The sequence below is a fragment of the Apus apus genome, chromosome 19 (assembly GCF_020740795.1).
Source record: "Apus apus isolate bApuApu2 chromosome 19, bApuApu2.pri.cur, whole genome shotgun sequence".
NCBI lineage: Eukaryota > Metazoa > Chordata > Aves > Apodiformes > Apodidae > Apus > Apus apus.
The window spans coordinates 7,096,754-7,112,788 of record NC_067300.1 but is presented as its reverse complement, the minus strand read 5'-3'; the positions used below and the strand labels follow the sequence as shown (position 1 = coordinate 7,112,788).

General features: G+C 41.8%; 1 protein-coding gene across 1 annotated transcript in view; it reads left to right on the top strand.

The window, feature by feature from the left end:
• Positions 1–16,035, top strand: part of RAPGEF1 (Rap guanine nucleotide exchange factor 1) — an 87,263-nt gene that overhangs the window by 30,428 nt on the left and 40,800 nt on the right. The window contains exons 2-5 of the mRNA XM_051636625.1: positions 3,225–3,364; positions 7,951–8,129; positions 11,282–11,438; positions 15,670–15,758. Coding sequence (XP_051492585.1) covers positions 3,225–3,364; positions 7,951–8,129; positions 11,282–11,438; positions 15,670–15,758 — 565 coding nt within the window. The remainder of the gene's footprint in view (positions 1–3,224; positions 3,365–7,950; positions 8,130–11,281; positions 11,439–15,669; positions 15,759–16,035) is intronic.

The window sequence follows — 16,035 nt, the reverse complement described above, 5'->3', positions numbered from 1 at the left end:
TCTGTACGTTATCAAATTATTTCATCTGTAAAGGCATGCTGTGCTGCTTAAACCTTTTAACTGGACAAACATAGAACATGTTAGATATTTAAATTAGGATATAGTGTAAAGAAAGTTACTTTCTCAGAGCAGACCAGTGCTATGGTAACCAGTCTAGGAACTTTTGCTCATCTGTGCTTTTCACAGGATAGTTTCATCTTAATTTGTAAAAGCTTAGGTAACTTACACCTTGGAGCTAGAATACCTTCCTATTTAAGAGTAACTTCTCTTTTATACCCCTTCATGTAGATAGGTTAAAATGCAAACTCTGTTTATAATGCTTGAATGATGTATCTGCTTGAAAATTGTAAAGCCCATCATGCCAAATAATGTTTGTTGGCATTCACTGAATATAATCACAGTAGCTGCACCACTTGACCCATGAATATGGGAAGAGGGACGAGAGGCTGCGATTTGATGGAGATGCTGGAGTCACTGACACCCTCTGCTCTTAGACAAGTTGCATCACCTTCGTGCCTGCTTTCCATCTGCAGAGTAAGGTTAAGACCTAACTGTTTTAGGATGAGAAAGATGTGTTTGTAATGTGCTTGGAACAAGAAAAGCACTCCTTTAAGTGCTAAGTGTAATTGAGTGTAAGAGAATATTGGTTTGTGACTCATTTGTTTAACTGCAAAAGCATCAGAAACGTATCAGCAGATGAGATCTGGAACATGCTTATTGTAGATAGACATGGTAGTAAAAAGCTGCATTAATTTGTGATCTTCAAAGTAGGTCTTAGTAGAGTGGTTCAAACAATAACATTAATTTTACATATTGTCAGCTGGTTTACTTCTAGTAATATTTTAAGAAGTTCCTGTTCTGCTCCAGCCACTTGCTTTGTCCTTGTTCTGTAGGTCTGTGTCCCCTTGGAGCGTGGCACGCAAATCATTCAGTGTTTGATGTGACAGAAGGGTAAAGAGACCGAAGGGCAGGGATTAGGCTGCTGGTGGTAGTGAAGGGGATCTGTTATCAGCAGAAGAGAAACTTTCTCTGCTGCCAGGATATCTCCTTTTGGAGGTTTCAGACGATGTACACATGGACATTGGTTCAGCTGTTCATGCGCTTTCCCCATAAAGGCGGGTAGAGATGTCTGGTGGGAAAGAGGAAAGGAAATAGTAGTCTTGTGAAACCTTTCTCCCTGCAAAATTGCTTGTCTCCCTACAAGGCAAAATTTTCACCATAAGCAACCAAGGGTTTTGTAGGTACTGAACATTTTTTCACTCAGACTAGCAGTTTGGATCTCACTGCAGCCCATGGAGGAGCCAGACGCAATTTGTTGCTGCTACCATTATTTCCCTGGAGATTAATTATTGTAATTGTTTGCCAGTTCTTGAAAATAATAAATTCAGAGCCATGACTTCTCTTGGCAGGTGTGCATGTGCGTGCATGTATAGAAATCCTCATATGGTGTATGAAATAAATACCACTTATTTTTTTGAGAGGACTACAAGAGCATTATTACAGCAGCCAGGAACTGTTTTCAGTGGTGACCTTCAGCACCCTGTGGAGCCGGAGGGGTTTTAACAGTTTGGAGATCCCCTTGTGGATGTAAAGCAATGACGTGAATTGCTGCTAAGTTAGGGTGCCAGCTGCTGTAAGTGATTCTTCAGAGGCCAGCTGATATGTCTGGATTTATCTGCAGTGACCAAGGTTTTAGTGCCTCCCTCCTCAGTGCTTTAAACAGGACTTTATGATACAAGGCACACTTGGAAAAACATTGACCTCCTGTAAGTGGAGAACAGGTCTGCAGCCAGACTAGATTAGCATCGAGGCTGATGCAGCTTCCATTAATAGAATGCCTACAAAATTTTGATCTGGAGGACATAACTAACCAGAGTTTTGGCTCTGGGGAAGGTGTTAATAGCAAGGTCTTAACACACTACCAGGAAACCAAGTTCGAAGGGAGCCAGCCCTCACGGGGAGGCAAGCACAGGTTCCTTCCCTTGAGCTGTGGTTAGGTAATTTCTGAGTGTGAGGAGCAGTGTTTGTGCTGCAGTGTGGTATTTAGCTTCTGGGTGCTAGATTTGACTCAGCAGCCTTTTCTGTTTGCAGTCTGCATGCTAACAAGGTGGTGCAGTGCTGCGTGTGTGGGACTGGGTTGTTTTGACTCATTACAGCCAGGGCAGGCAATTCCCAAATAATCTAAAAGAAAAATGAAACATGCAGCAAAACTGCTTGCTTTTTTTTTGATAATGTAGTTAAAGAGGAGTTTGGTATCTTCTGCTGAATTATCTGGGTCACTAGAGAGCAATTCAGACCTTCATTTATTAAAGTGCTCTTTGCTCAAAATACATTCTGAATTGCTCTCTACAAGGCAGCTTAGTTTTATTTAGCTTCATGGCAAATCAGATAAAAATATATTTCAATGGTAAGTCTGCATATGGCATGACTGCAAACATTTGAGACTTCTGCTCTTAGGTATTAAAAAAACAAAAAAACATGAAAACAAAATTTTTCAAAGGCTTGAGCAGTTCTGTGATTAAACTTCTTTATGGATACCTCAGCACTGAATCCTCTGTTCTCTGGTTTGTCTGGTACATTTGAAGGGAAACCCGTTGCAAATGGCAAGGGCTGGCATGTTTTTCAGATTATCCATGGAGCCACACTCAGAAGTGGTGATACCAATGGGGTAGAGGTATAGGGATCAGCAGCTGGGGAAGGGCATTCCATCAGACTGTGTTCTCCTTTCCTGAAGCAGCCACCAGTCCTGGCTACCCAGCAGAAACCTCCCTGCAGCCCATGGTGACTCCTGAGCCCCAGCCAAGATACAGACACGAGCTCTGCTCTGTGAACAAGTCACTTTCTCCCCTTGACTCAGTTGCTCATCTGCAAAAGAGGGACGATGATTACCTCCTTTGTAAAGTACTTTGGCATCTGCTGGAGATAAGTGCTTTTAAGAGAGGTGTTTTTCCTTTTCTCTCCAAGGCAGCAGCAGTCCCGCTGTTCCTGCCTTTGCTCTGCAGTGTTGCTGCCTCCGAGGGGAAGCAGGAAATGATGGTGATATTGCAGTTGGAAACATAATAGAGAGCCACAGTTTTGTTTTTTTTTTATCCTGTTCTACTCAATAAATATACATGGCTGCAATTCTGTTTCGTAGGCTGGTCTTCCAGATAATGCTGTAACACAACTTCCCTGCTTTCAACCAATTAACCCTAATCCAGTAACACGTTTCTGTGTCTTTCTAGATTCTGAGCGTTCCCATCTCTCCTCGTTCACTATGAAGTTGAAGGGCAAGTTTCATTCACCAAAAATAAAGAGAACCCCTTCAAAGAAAGGAAAGCAAGCTGACCTGACAGTGAAAACACCAGAGAAGTCAGCGAACAAAGTAAGCAGACGAAGGACATGTTCTGTTAGTGTTGCTGGTTTCTTGCTTGCTGGTGCTCAGTTTATCAACATTCACAGTGCTGCTTTTGGTGCATGACTTTGTCCTCTGCAGAATTCTGCAGATTTTTTCAAGGATCCTCAGGGTGACTTTGTGGTTAGTTATAAACTGATCTGTGTAGTATAAAATAAGAGCAAGCAAGGCATGTATTTCCCTTTGGAGAGCCTGATGAGACCTCCTTCCATAAGCATTTAAATATCTCATTATGGAATGTAGTTTATGGCCTGACATATCCTCCCCACATGCACACCCTATGGTTATGCTTACAGTTTCCAAATAACTGCCTGGTTTTGGGGTGTGATCCACTGAAAAAACCCAAAACCCTGACAAGCAAATCCTTGAGCCTGGTCCAGAGATGTGCTCAATCTCTGATGACATCAGCAGGGAGAGTCAAACAGATGCTTTCAAGCAGCTGCTGATTCCAGCACACTGCTCCTCAGACCCAACGTACCAATGTTCAAGTCATCCAAGAGCTGAGGTCACCACTTTTTCCCAGCACAAACCTATCAAAGTGTTATCTCCTCTGCTGTTATGACCTGATGATGTAGAACAGAGACTGTCTCTGTAACAGTACCGTTGCAGTCAGTTTTCAAGTATAAATCTAAGCCAAAAGTTAAGAACAGTTGAGATGCAAAATCTTTCCCAGTTGTTGTTGAAAGTCTCATCCAGTATGCAAGCTTTTTCAGATTATCTCTGTTGAGGATTGTTGTGGTGTTATTGAGAGGGTCAGCAAGATACAGTTATCTTGTCCTGTGTGATGTGCTTAACACCCAGAGAAGTTGCTGTGTGGCTTCCTACCTCTATTCTGCACCATCAGGTGGAAGATGAGGTTTTTATTTCCTAGGCTGTAGGGTTTTTTTTCCTCAGGAGGCTGTGGATATACTTCCTAGGTAGCTGAGCACCTTGTATTCCTGACTGCTACTAAAAAAAAAAATTATAAAATAGATCTGGAAGTATTCTTGAAGGCTTTTTAAGTCCAACGATCCTTCAGGATGGTATCTTGAGATGTGTGACCACATCATAAATAAGTTAGAAAATTAAGAGCCCTTTTCAAAAGGCTGTTCTATAGCAAATATATATTGTCATGCTCATAATAGCTGAAGTTTTTGCTTTTCTCTCTTTCCTCTACAAAACAAGAGGATTTGCTGATAAGGCATGCTGGACATGTGAAACCTTTTTTTATGTACAGATTGGGATTTTTTTATTGGGAAACAAAACACTTGCAATAATTTTTATTACTGTACACGATTATTTAAGCTGTATACATTTTAATACTGTGAAATATTGTTGAGTTCTGGCTCATTCCTGATGTATTTTAATAGCTACCATCCAACTCATCAATTATATTGATGTAGGCAGCTCGTTAGCTTTGTGGGGAGGGAGTGGAGAGGAGAATATGCCTGGATTGTCACCAGGTCCTCTGACTGGAATACAGACATCACTTGACAAACAGGAGATTTTTCTGTCAGATGATAAACCAAATATCATCCTTTCCTCCCTCTTAGGTACTTATGATGCTATTTTTATAAACTTGAAGTAGATAATCAGTGTAGAGCAGAAATAGCAATGCCAAAAACTAATGCAAAATCACTAGGTGTAGCCTGAAGGTTATGCTCAACCCATTCAGGCATCTTCTCCTCCTCCCCTTTATGCCTGGATGTGGGCAACATAGAGGGAGTTTTTTTTCAGAGCCTCCTTTTGTACCCTGGATTCTGTCTTTGATACTTACCATAGGGCATATTGTAGGAACAGTGGGCTCCTTCAACACTATATGCAAAGTTATGGTATGTTTTTCACTGCCAAAACACAGGAAAAAAAGGGACTGTTCCAGCTTTTGTAATCAGATGTATTCTTTACAACTCACTGTAACCCTTTCTGGGTTAGCTGCCTGTTGTACATGATCCATTTGTGATGATTATTTAAGGGAAAACTTCAGAAATCATGCAAAAATATCTGTATGTGGAGAGGAGATGCTGTTTTGCCTGAATGTGAAGTTTCTCTAATATCCAAAGGGAAATGGGTGAATCAAGAGGTCCTGCTGCTTTGGCAGCTCCCACAGTTACCAAGCTGTTGTCTCACCAGGGTCAGGCTGGGGCAAATTCATCTCTGCTGAGAAATGAAATGAGAGATTATTTCAGGTCCTCTCTGCCAACCCAGAGGGGTGACACTGCCTGTTTACTTTAGCTTTCGGGACACACTAAAACGTTTGGTGAAAGACCTAAATACCATTAGTCTTCTTAGATGCAGACATTAATACCCATCCATCCGCCCTACCAGGTTATTACTCCTTCCTAGATTTATTGCTGCTGTTCTCAGCCCTCAGTGAGTCAAGCACTGAACACCAGAAACTTCAGCCTCATCACAACAACTGGCATTTCTGGATCTGAGCTCTGTAGCAGAACCTGCAGTCCCGTGTGGGGTGTGCAGGCTTCCCATGTGCCTGTTTGTGTGCACGTACCCACACTTGTGTGGTGCCTTTGGACCTCAGAAAGGGATTCATAAAAAGTGCTCATATGGGATTGTCACCCAAAGAGCTAGCAGGGAAGTTGCCAGAAAAAGAAAGGGCTGTGTCCCAAATAGTATCCAGTGGCTGGATCTGCATTTCTTGATGTACTGCTCAGCGGAAGGATTTGTGTTTCCAGTTGTCATTCTCAGCCTTGAACTCTTCGTCAAACCCATCCCTGCCCCGTGCCCGGAGAGTGTTTAAGCTATTAAGTCTCAAGTCTTTCTGCAGGAAGCAGTTGTTGAATGAAATACATAAACAGTCATCAGAGCAGGGTCTGCAATCCATGTTTTTTCACTTCTGTTTGAGAGCTCTGCCCACTGGGCCATAGTCATACTTGCTGAGGGAATATACAGGTTCTCTCTCATCCCTGAAATGTGTGATCATAGAAAATGGAAAACCTTCATGGGAGGGACTGAGCTTCTCAGTATTCTGGAATAAACTGTTCAGTGGTGAGGACACATCCCTGAAAAATGGGAAATGTCATTTTTGACATCAGCAAGTTTCCAGGATGCTTCTCAGCAAGGGAGTTCAGGGTGGCTGTGAGCTGCAGAGCAGAACTTGGGGTGCCTGCAAAGCAGTATTGCCAAAAAGTGGAAGCAGCGGAAGAGTTGAGGCACTTCCCAGATGAGATGGAAGATGACAGGGTGGTTTGGACTTCATGGACTGGGATTTAAGACTTCTAAAGTTGGAGCTAGATGGGACTTGGGACTCTAATCCTTTTATGCAACTAGCCCCAAATTACTAACCAGGGCTGCCTGTAAATTGTTCTTCCTAAAACCTTTTGAGCTGCTGGCCTGATTTTGCAGAAAAGCAGCAGTTTAACAGCTGACAAGGGTTTGGTGAGCACACAATGCCCATAGGTCATTAATTCTTGAAGCTGAATTTACTGAGGAGATAATGGATGAAACCTGACTCTGCTAAGCTCTCTACACATTTTCTAGCAGTGTTCAGTAGTTAATTTAAATCTCACTTAGGAACTACTTGTGGCATTAGAAGTCCTCCAGGCATACTCTGGTAAACTTTTTAAACATATCCCTGTCCAAAAGGCCATTAAGATATCATGTGTCACTTCTGAATTTCCTCTTCTAGTGTTGGTGGTGGCACGGAAGTTGGTGACCACAACTCAGCTTTATTCCCATGAATTGTTCCCTTCTGCAACATTCATTCACTGATGCCAAAACTGAGCTTTCACAGTCTGTCCCCATGGAGGGCATGTGGGTTGCCTTGTTGCAGCAGCATCACACAGTTATTTAGGTTGGAGACTGATTGGAAAAGCATTTTTTATTTGTGAATGGAAAGACAAGACCATGAAAGACTTTCATACAAGTAGGCTTATTGGCATCAGCAGAATTACTCAGAATGATAAGGGTTAACACTACGTATGTTATTGAAACTATCAGGATGGGTACAAAAATGAAGGCATCTGGCTTGTTCTGGAGTTTGGAAGTTTATCTGATTGTGGGGTTTTTTTTTTCCCCTCTTGTTCTCTTTCCCTCTGGCTGAACAACTGCATTTCCAGATTGAAAAGACCTTCTAGAGTGAGATGTGCTTAAGGTAGAAGGATTTTGATCACATCAGAGGGTCAACTCATAGAATCATAGAATCAATAAACTGTATTAAAAGCAGTAGTTGTTGCTTCCTTTCTTGCATCAACCTTACTCTCTGCACTTAGGATGTTTTCTTTCTTTCACCCTCCCAGTTTGTCCTGTGGGTTTCGAAGCAGTGCCCTTCATGCCATCAGTACTGCTCATCTTGGCCTAAAACTGATCAAGATCAGCCTTCAGTTTGGAATGCATGTGATTCAGAAAGTTAAAGTGTGGGTGCAGTTTTGCACTGCCTGTTCTTCTGTGAAAGCTTAGTAATTCACTGTACAAGTGCTGGCGGTGGAAGGGGTTTTCTCCAGTTCTCTGAAGCACAATGTGCTGCATTCAGTGTCGCCATATTTCAGCCAAGTTAGAGTAAACTTGCCCTTAAAAATCCAGAGGTTTCAATATATCTCTCATTTTTTTTTCCTCCTCTTTAGAATGTGTCCTGGCTAGAGGAAAAAGAGAAGGAAGTTGTCAGTGCCTTGCGCTACTTTAAGACTATTGTGGACAAAATGGCAGTTGATAAGAAAGTATTAGAGATGCTGCCAGGCTCAGCAAGTAAAGTGCTGGAAGCCATCCTGCCCTTGGTGCAAACTGACCCACGCATCCAGCAAAGGTGAGTTTCCTTCTTGGGTTTTTGGACTCTTGACAGACCATCAGGCTCCCAGCTTCTTTCCTTCCTGTGTCTGAAGAATCGTATCGGGCAGGAGATGGGAAATGCTGCAGTGGCTAATGAAGTCACTGCTATTTCTACTAATTATGTGATAGTTTTCAAACATACTTTACAAGCAGATTCCCTGCTGCAAAGGGAAGCCAATGCTGTGGAAAGATAAAGCTAATCAGAATGATTTCAGAGAGGAAGAAGGCTGATTCTTAGCATAAACGTGGAGAGTCCTCATTTATTGGCTGGAGATTCTCCTCAGATGCTATACTGTTTTGGCAGTCCATGATGGGATCCTAAAAGCTAACAAATCCAATAGCTTTTACTTTAAAAATAGTTTATCTTCAGAGTAATCCCTTTCAGTGTTCATTTTATCCATCCTGATGCTAGAGGAGTCTGAGCCTGCACTCTTAACTGCTTTTTTTTATTATTTTACTGGACCAGCTGGAGACCAGAAGTAAGCAGATGTACTTCCAAGTTCATTCCTGTGCACTCTCAACAGATTATTTGTTTTATGTTTTAACAGATAATGTGTAGTATGTTTTAACCAGTTAGACAGTGGGTTTGAAGCCAGAAAAGGAGTAGAAAATTGCCAAAGCAAAGCTCAGCATGGATTGTAAGAATGTGTGGAGTTGCCAAACCATAAGGGTATAGCTGCTGTGCATCCCGTAGATGCTGGAGCAGTCCATTTACACAAAACAAGCAAACATCATGGAATAACACAGAAAGAGCAAAATTGGCACAGAGAAAAGCCCAATACTAGGCAGAGAAATGCAGGTGTTTGGTTCCTGAAATCCTGCCAGGTTTTTGTGCAGTTCCTATTTATTTTCCCATTAAGTATCTCCAAAATGTTTGTTTCAAGATGCTCGTTTCAATTCAGGTGCAAGAAAGGTTTATAGTATGGTCAAGAAAGCAGGAGGGTGCCAGATATTTTGCAAATAGAGAGGCTTTGGCCCCAGTGCATATGCCAGGGTTGTTTCTGACAGTACAAAAGGAAGGAGGCAATGGGTGAGTATGAGAGCTGTGGCTGGGACAGGAGAGATTCAGTTTAGCTTAGATCTGCAGAACTACAAGGAGCAGTAGCTTCTAATATGGGAACATGGAAACATTCATCAGGCTTCTGTGTACAGACAAAAGTTTCTTCAGTTGCTAGCAGGTTTCCCACAACCATGGAATTCCTAACAAGCACCTGCTTTTGTTTAATAAAAGAATGAATGAAGCAGGAGAACATGTAAAATGTCAGCAGGTATTTTTAGAATTCAATGTGTCATCTTTATAGTCACTTGCTTTGATTTGTGTATCCACTGGGTATTCTCTGGGTGATCTTTCCTTCCAAGAATATACTTGGAAATAAATATCAACTAAAGATCTTCAGCAGCAGCAGTATTTCAGACACTTCTATTCTTCAAATTCCTTATACTCTCTCTCTTAGTAATGAACTAATGCAACCTTTACAGCTGGATTTCTGTATTTAACCATATAAACAGAATTTTCATAGTCAGTGAAGTCCTCAGCATAGTGATGAGTCCCTCTTTCTGGAAAAGGTGTGTATCACAGCACATATCCCATAGGTACTGCCTTGTTCAGCCTCACAGAAAAAGAAAGGGGATCTGACATTCTCAGAAAAGCTGTGTCCTGTCCTGCCTACCTCTGCACTTTACTTCTTTGAGTAGGGGTGGGGCACAAAGGGGTGATTTTGGTAGCAAATCCCCCTCAAGAAAAGTAATCAAGACTTGTGTCAGTGTGGAAGAAAGCCCTACAATTGTTGTCCGACTTCTTTTTGCTTTAGGGGAAGCATTTCCATCAAGGAAAAAAGTAATTAAATCTAGCACAAAATGGGCTTTCAATTACTGCCTCCTTAGAAGGAAGCAGACCGAAGATTAATGGCAAACAAATCAAAGCTGTAGAAAGAGATGGGGGAGGGCCCTATTTAGGAAATGTCTCCTACCAAGCTAATTTCAAATGAAATTAGAACAAATGGCAAGCTGCAGTGCTTTAAAAAAAGCCAAAACAACCAAACAAAAAGGTATTGGCCCTTGTTTGTATCCCCCTGGTTGTAACTTGACAATAGTTCTCTCCCCCGTCCTGCAAACTTAATTCACCTCAATAATCTCATTGAAGCTTGTGGGCTTGATTCTCTTCTCACGGCTAATGAAATGACTGGAGTTAAGCCAGTGTAAAAAGGATACCCAAAGATAAATGGGAAGATTTGTAACACTCGTATCAGTAATGATTGCGAGATTACACCTTCTCTTATCTGTTCATGGTTTTGATGCAGTTTGAAACTGATTTAATTTTACAAAGCATTGTTGAAGCCTTGCCAGCAGCAGTACTGTTAACACACCTTGTTTAGTAATGAAGTCAGTGTTTTCAGAATGGCCAGGAAAATGCCTGCAAGCACTGTAGTTACAGTTAACTTTTATTTACAGTTGTCATCCTTCCAAAATTCTTATTTTTTTTTTCCCCCCTTCAGAACAATAGCTTCAATTCTGTTTCTCATTCAAAACAAAACAAAGCAACACCCTTCCTCTTCCAAACCTGAAATTCATTCAGTTTAATTTCTGTAAAGAAGCAGGTTTTAATTACATGTTTTCAGGCATTATAAACAGTGAGGAAATTATTTGTAAAGGAATTAATACAGTCAGCTCTCAATTATCCAAGACATTTTTGGGGAGAGTTAATTAGCAAGAAGGAAATAATAGAGAAAACTGAAATAATATAACGTCGGCTTAAACACAGCACTTAAATATTTACCTTTGAAGTTCAGGCACAGGATGGAGCTGTAAATTAAAATGGAAAGCATGTTGTTTTTGGCATTGCTGTGTTAACCTGGAGCCCAGATAATTCATTCTGTTTGAGAATGAGCTGTTGGTTTGTGCTGTGGTCCCATTTGGTGCTGAAGAACAGGAGAGCAACTGCAGCAGAGGAGAAATCTGGGCTTTGTCACCTGCTCAACACAAAATGAATGTCAGAGAGAAAAGGAGAACCATCACATTTTTAACACCGTGAAATGCACTTTAAACCAAGCACTCTTGTCAAATTTGGTAGCATCTCTGTAATTTAATGTTGTTCTTTTTATCTCGACCATTTCTTCCCCTGCTGTCCAGCTCTGCCATCTCGTCCTGCTACAGCCGTGTGTACCAGAGTCTGGCCAATCTCATCCGCTGGTCTGACCAAGTGATGCTGGAAGGTGTGAATTCAGAAGACAAGGAGATGGTGACAACAGTGAAGGGTGTCATAAAAGCTGTTCTGGATGGAGTCAAGGTACATGAGACAAATACTGCAAATTGTATTATATAAGGTATATAATAATGTATTTTAGAAGAGATCTCGCTGAAAGAGGTTTTTAAGTGCAGGTAAAATATAAAGATCCTGTTCCTGCTTTCAGTAAACTATGTCTTAATCCTTAAGTGAAAGGATCCTGGTTGGAGTGCTCGTTAAAGACTGGCACAAGCTGCTTGGCTCTTAGTGTGCACTTCTGAAATGCTCACCCTGGCATTTGGATGAATTGGGAAAAGCAGTAAGTCTTTATTGAACATTGTATTAAATTTTCAGCAAGTCATTCCCAGTCTCCCATGTCGATTACAAGACAGAGTTTGCGTATTTTCTGTCTAGGCAAAATAGAATGGAAATGCTTCCTTTCAATTCTCACAATCAAAAGATTCCAGCTCCATCTTTTAACATAAATTTCAAAGTACTTGTCAGTGATCCATCACTGCTTTCAGCAGTTGGATTAGGGTGTGGAACAGGTGATGAGCTAAAGTTTTCTGGTGATTAATTTTACATAGCTAATGGAAACGTTTAACAGAAACCTTTGTATCCTTTGTGAGACCTGCTTATAGCATTCCCTCCCTGCCCCACCCGGGGAAAGCTGTTAACTTCCCTGCTACCTCCCAGTAAGCTTTTGGTAGCCAGGATTTCTGTTTTTCAGGCTTGTTCCCAGGCTGATAGCCACAGAGGCTGTTCGTTCAGCTGTCCCAGCACTGCAGTTAAAAGTTTGCTTTACCTGGACTCAGGGCACCAGCAGGAGGGATTGTCATATGTCCTGGGAACCTTATTTTGAAAACTGTACAGAAAATGAAGCCTCTTTCAGCAGCAGGGCTGCTGGGGGATGTTTAGATCAAGTACAGAAGGAAAGCTGGGGTAGTGTTCTAACAACTGCAGCAGGTGTTTCATCTGGACTAATGGATCAGGACCAGGCATCTTTCAAACTCAGCTTAGTTTTTATTAACTGGAGCTGAATGCAGAAATGAAGTGGATCTCCCAAGCTTTGGATGTCACGTTTTCAGGAGCTGGCTTATGTCTGGTCAGCTTGGAGCATGGTTAGAGCAGGTGTCTGGCTGTCTGGGTAGATGTCAACATGTCTGCCCATCCACAGGCCAACTTTTGGAAGCACCACGTGCTCACCTCCTGCACAGCAAGGAACAAGGTTTATTTTAGAAGGGTCAAGGCAGCTTTCAGATCTGGAAGCAGAACTGAGAAGCTGGACACTTCTCTGCTGTGGAGACCCTTCTTTGTTTTTCTGGCAGATCACACAAGATCCACTTCCACATTTCAGTGCTTACTTCCCCCTTTATTTTCAGAATTGAGCAGAAAGGAGTCACTTGTTCACTGCTGTTTTGTTCTCAGGTTTTAGTGCCTTTTTTGCCCAATAAAAAGAAAAGAATCATGCCTGTTTTGATTACGTAAAAAAACCCTTAAAATTCCATCTGCTTTTGGAATTTCCAGCTTGCTGAAGTAGCATTAAGTTTGTAGAGAGGCTTTAATTATCTTAATTACTGCTGCAGGAATCTCTTTACTTGCTGATAAGGAATAGCATAATGTGCATCTGGCTCGGTTGTGTGCTGATTACTTCTGTGTGTACACTAAAGATCTTGGCTTGATTTTCAAACACTAGTTTGGGGGTTAGTAGAGAGGAGAAAAAGTCAGGGTTCAGGGAACCTGGTGAGGTTTGTCAAAATTTAGAGGAAAAAGTGATTCTCTCAAGTATTGGCAATCACATGTTGTCTTGATGTCTCTGGTGGGAGGTGTTTGGAGTTTCTTTTCACAGCTGCAGTGGTTTGAATTATTCTACAGATACTTTTGAACCAAACAGGTTGATTTTTCTCCCCTTCTTGTAACCTACACTCCCAATATTGTGGACAGTGTGTCCATTACAACTGGCAAAATAGGCAAACTGAGAACTTCAGCCCCAGGTGTCAGAGGCTTATCAGCATGCTGAGGGATGGTTTCCCCCCTGCAGCCTGCAGGGCTGCCCTGGCTTGCTTGAAGGTGTTCAGCATCATAGAACCACAGAATGGTTTGGGTTGGAAGGGACCTTAAAGATCATCCAGTACCAACCCCCTGCATGGGCTAGCTCAGGTTGAACACTTCTGGGGCTGGGGCTTCCTCAACTTCCCTGGGGAACATGGTGAAGAAAGATGAGGAAAAGAAAATGTTACATTTTCCAAGGCCTTTTCAGGAGGTGTTTAAGGAGTATTTGGGTTTTTTTATTTGAATGCCCATATATTTTATTTCCCTTGCACACAGTGTGGAGTCACTGTTCCTGCTGGCAAGTTCCACAGGGTCCGAGTCCAATGAAGTGCATGAGAACTTCCGGAAACCTCTTCAGCAGTGGAAGTTGGTCCAAAAGGCAGGAAGGCGGCAATCCTTGAGTTACCATTCCTGGTGGTGACTTGGGTCATGGTGCCAGCTGCAGCCAGAAGTGTCAGATTGTGTCACTGTGTAATTTCCAAATCATCCAATTTACAGAAAAGCATTTTTGGGGGGTTCATAGGCTCCCAGGTCCTACAGTTGTGTTTCCCAGTGATTTGCTGTAAACTTTAGAGGGGGATTTCGAAAGTCTAAAAGGAATGTGAGCTTTTAATTAAAGATTGTTCATCCTGAAAGAGAGGATGAAACAGAGGAAAGTACATTTTTAAAAAATAGTTTCTTTTATGTAACTGGGGGCACTCAGCAGAGAAATCTGAGGTCAGTTCAGTGGCTGAGTTACCAGTGAAATTCTTCTATGATTGAAGGGCCTTAATTATTTTACTTTTTTATACAGTGTGTAATGTATATTACCATAGTGGAGATGACAGGTTGACAAAAGCCCTCCTGGTTTGTTGCACCTTGTTGCAGAGTATTTCCCAGATGGGAACATTTTCATAGCATTAGCCTGCATGTGCTCTGTTTGTGCTCTCACTTCTCTCCCTACATGTGGGATTTTCCAGGACAGCTTCTGGAATGCTGAGTGTTTGTCCTGATTTTGGTTGATATGGTGTACATTATTTTTGAGCACAAGGGATGTAAGTAGAACATAGAAACCACAATCAGCTATGGTGGACACTTGGACTGTTTGCCATCCTTTGTCCATCCAGTGCAGTACTTTATTCCTTTTGTGCCTGTGTTGATGCATGGAAGTTCAGCTTTAAATAGAGCCTTATATAAAGATATGGGAACTAGAATATTCCCTTCCTTGGAAGGATGAGGGCAATGATAGTCCTGTTGCCATTATTGCACTGAGAGAGCAATGACAGTTGTTTCCAAGCTCAGCAAACATGGACATGAAGATTTGATTGGAATGATGATGCTGTACTTCAGGCTGCTTAAAAAAAAAAACACAACAAATTAAAAATTGATCCCATATAGTTTCCTTTGCATAATATGCTGGGGAGCCAATACTGTCAGGAAGCACTGCCAGTTTTCCAGCCTGCCAGTAAGAGGGCATGTGTTTGTATTTGTGAGCAGTAGATCTATATGTTTGCCTCAGACATCCATAGAATGTTCTCCCCATCCTTCTGGCATGAGAGATTGTTGTTTTGACTGCTGGCAGATTTGTAGTTCAGGATTATCATGCCCTTATCTCTTTATCCAGAGCCTTATCTGCCTGCAACAGATACACTGCAGTAGTTTTTTGAATGATTAAGACTTCCATTGCTAGTATGTTAAAAGATGGCTTCAGGGGAAGCAGGCCTTTTAATAAAGGTGTTCACTATTTAATGTGTTGTTGGGCATCTTACAGAGAACTTGCTTTTTGAAACACATACTTGTTTAGAAAATATAAAACAATCATTAATTTTTTTTTTTTACTGGCTAGGTGAAGTACTCCACTGTGTAAGACTTTTCTGTTCTTGTATTTATGTGTGTAAAGTTAATTTGCCATCATCTAAGGTGTTGTGGGGACTGGAACACATTTGTGATGATACAGGAAAGAGGAAGCACAGAAAAAAGACACAGAGGTGGGTTTGTGCAGAATCCCCATAGGGCCAGGGTTTATGAACTTAATTCAAATATGGCTAAACTACTGCTGGGTGCAGGCAGCTCCTCACAAGCAGGGCTGCATCATTTCTGTGGCTCTGCACCAGGCTTAGCCCAGCTCAGCCCCCTCTGTGTCTGTGCCACTGTTAATCCATAGTCTGGGTAGCCAAGAGTTGACTGCAGTAGCATCCCTTTCCATCCTGAGTGCAGCATTCAGCAAAGAATGATTATTCTCTTTTTCTTCTCCATCCATCAGGAGCTGGTCAAACTCACAATTGAAAAGCAGGAGCATCCCTCTCCCACAAGCCCAGTTAAACCCAGTTTACCAGCATGTAAATCTGACAGGTGGGTCATCAACAAGGATTTATTCTGTGTGCAGGGCTAATATAGAAAGCATATTTGCTGGCTACTGATAGTTGAATTAAAGCATTCAGTTATTCTTCACAGAGGGTAGTATAATGTTGTTTATGTAGCCTCATCCATTAACGTGGAACCACTTAAAGAGAATATATTATAGTGGGGAAGATCCTAAAGTCTGGCAATGAAAAATCACTTGGTCACGACCACATTGTATTCTGCATGTACATGGAATTCCACCTGCAGATGGAAATTCTGCCTTCTG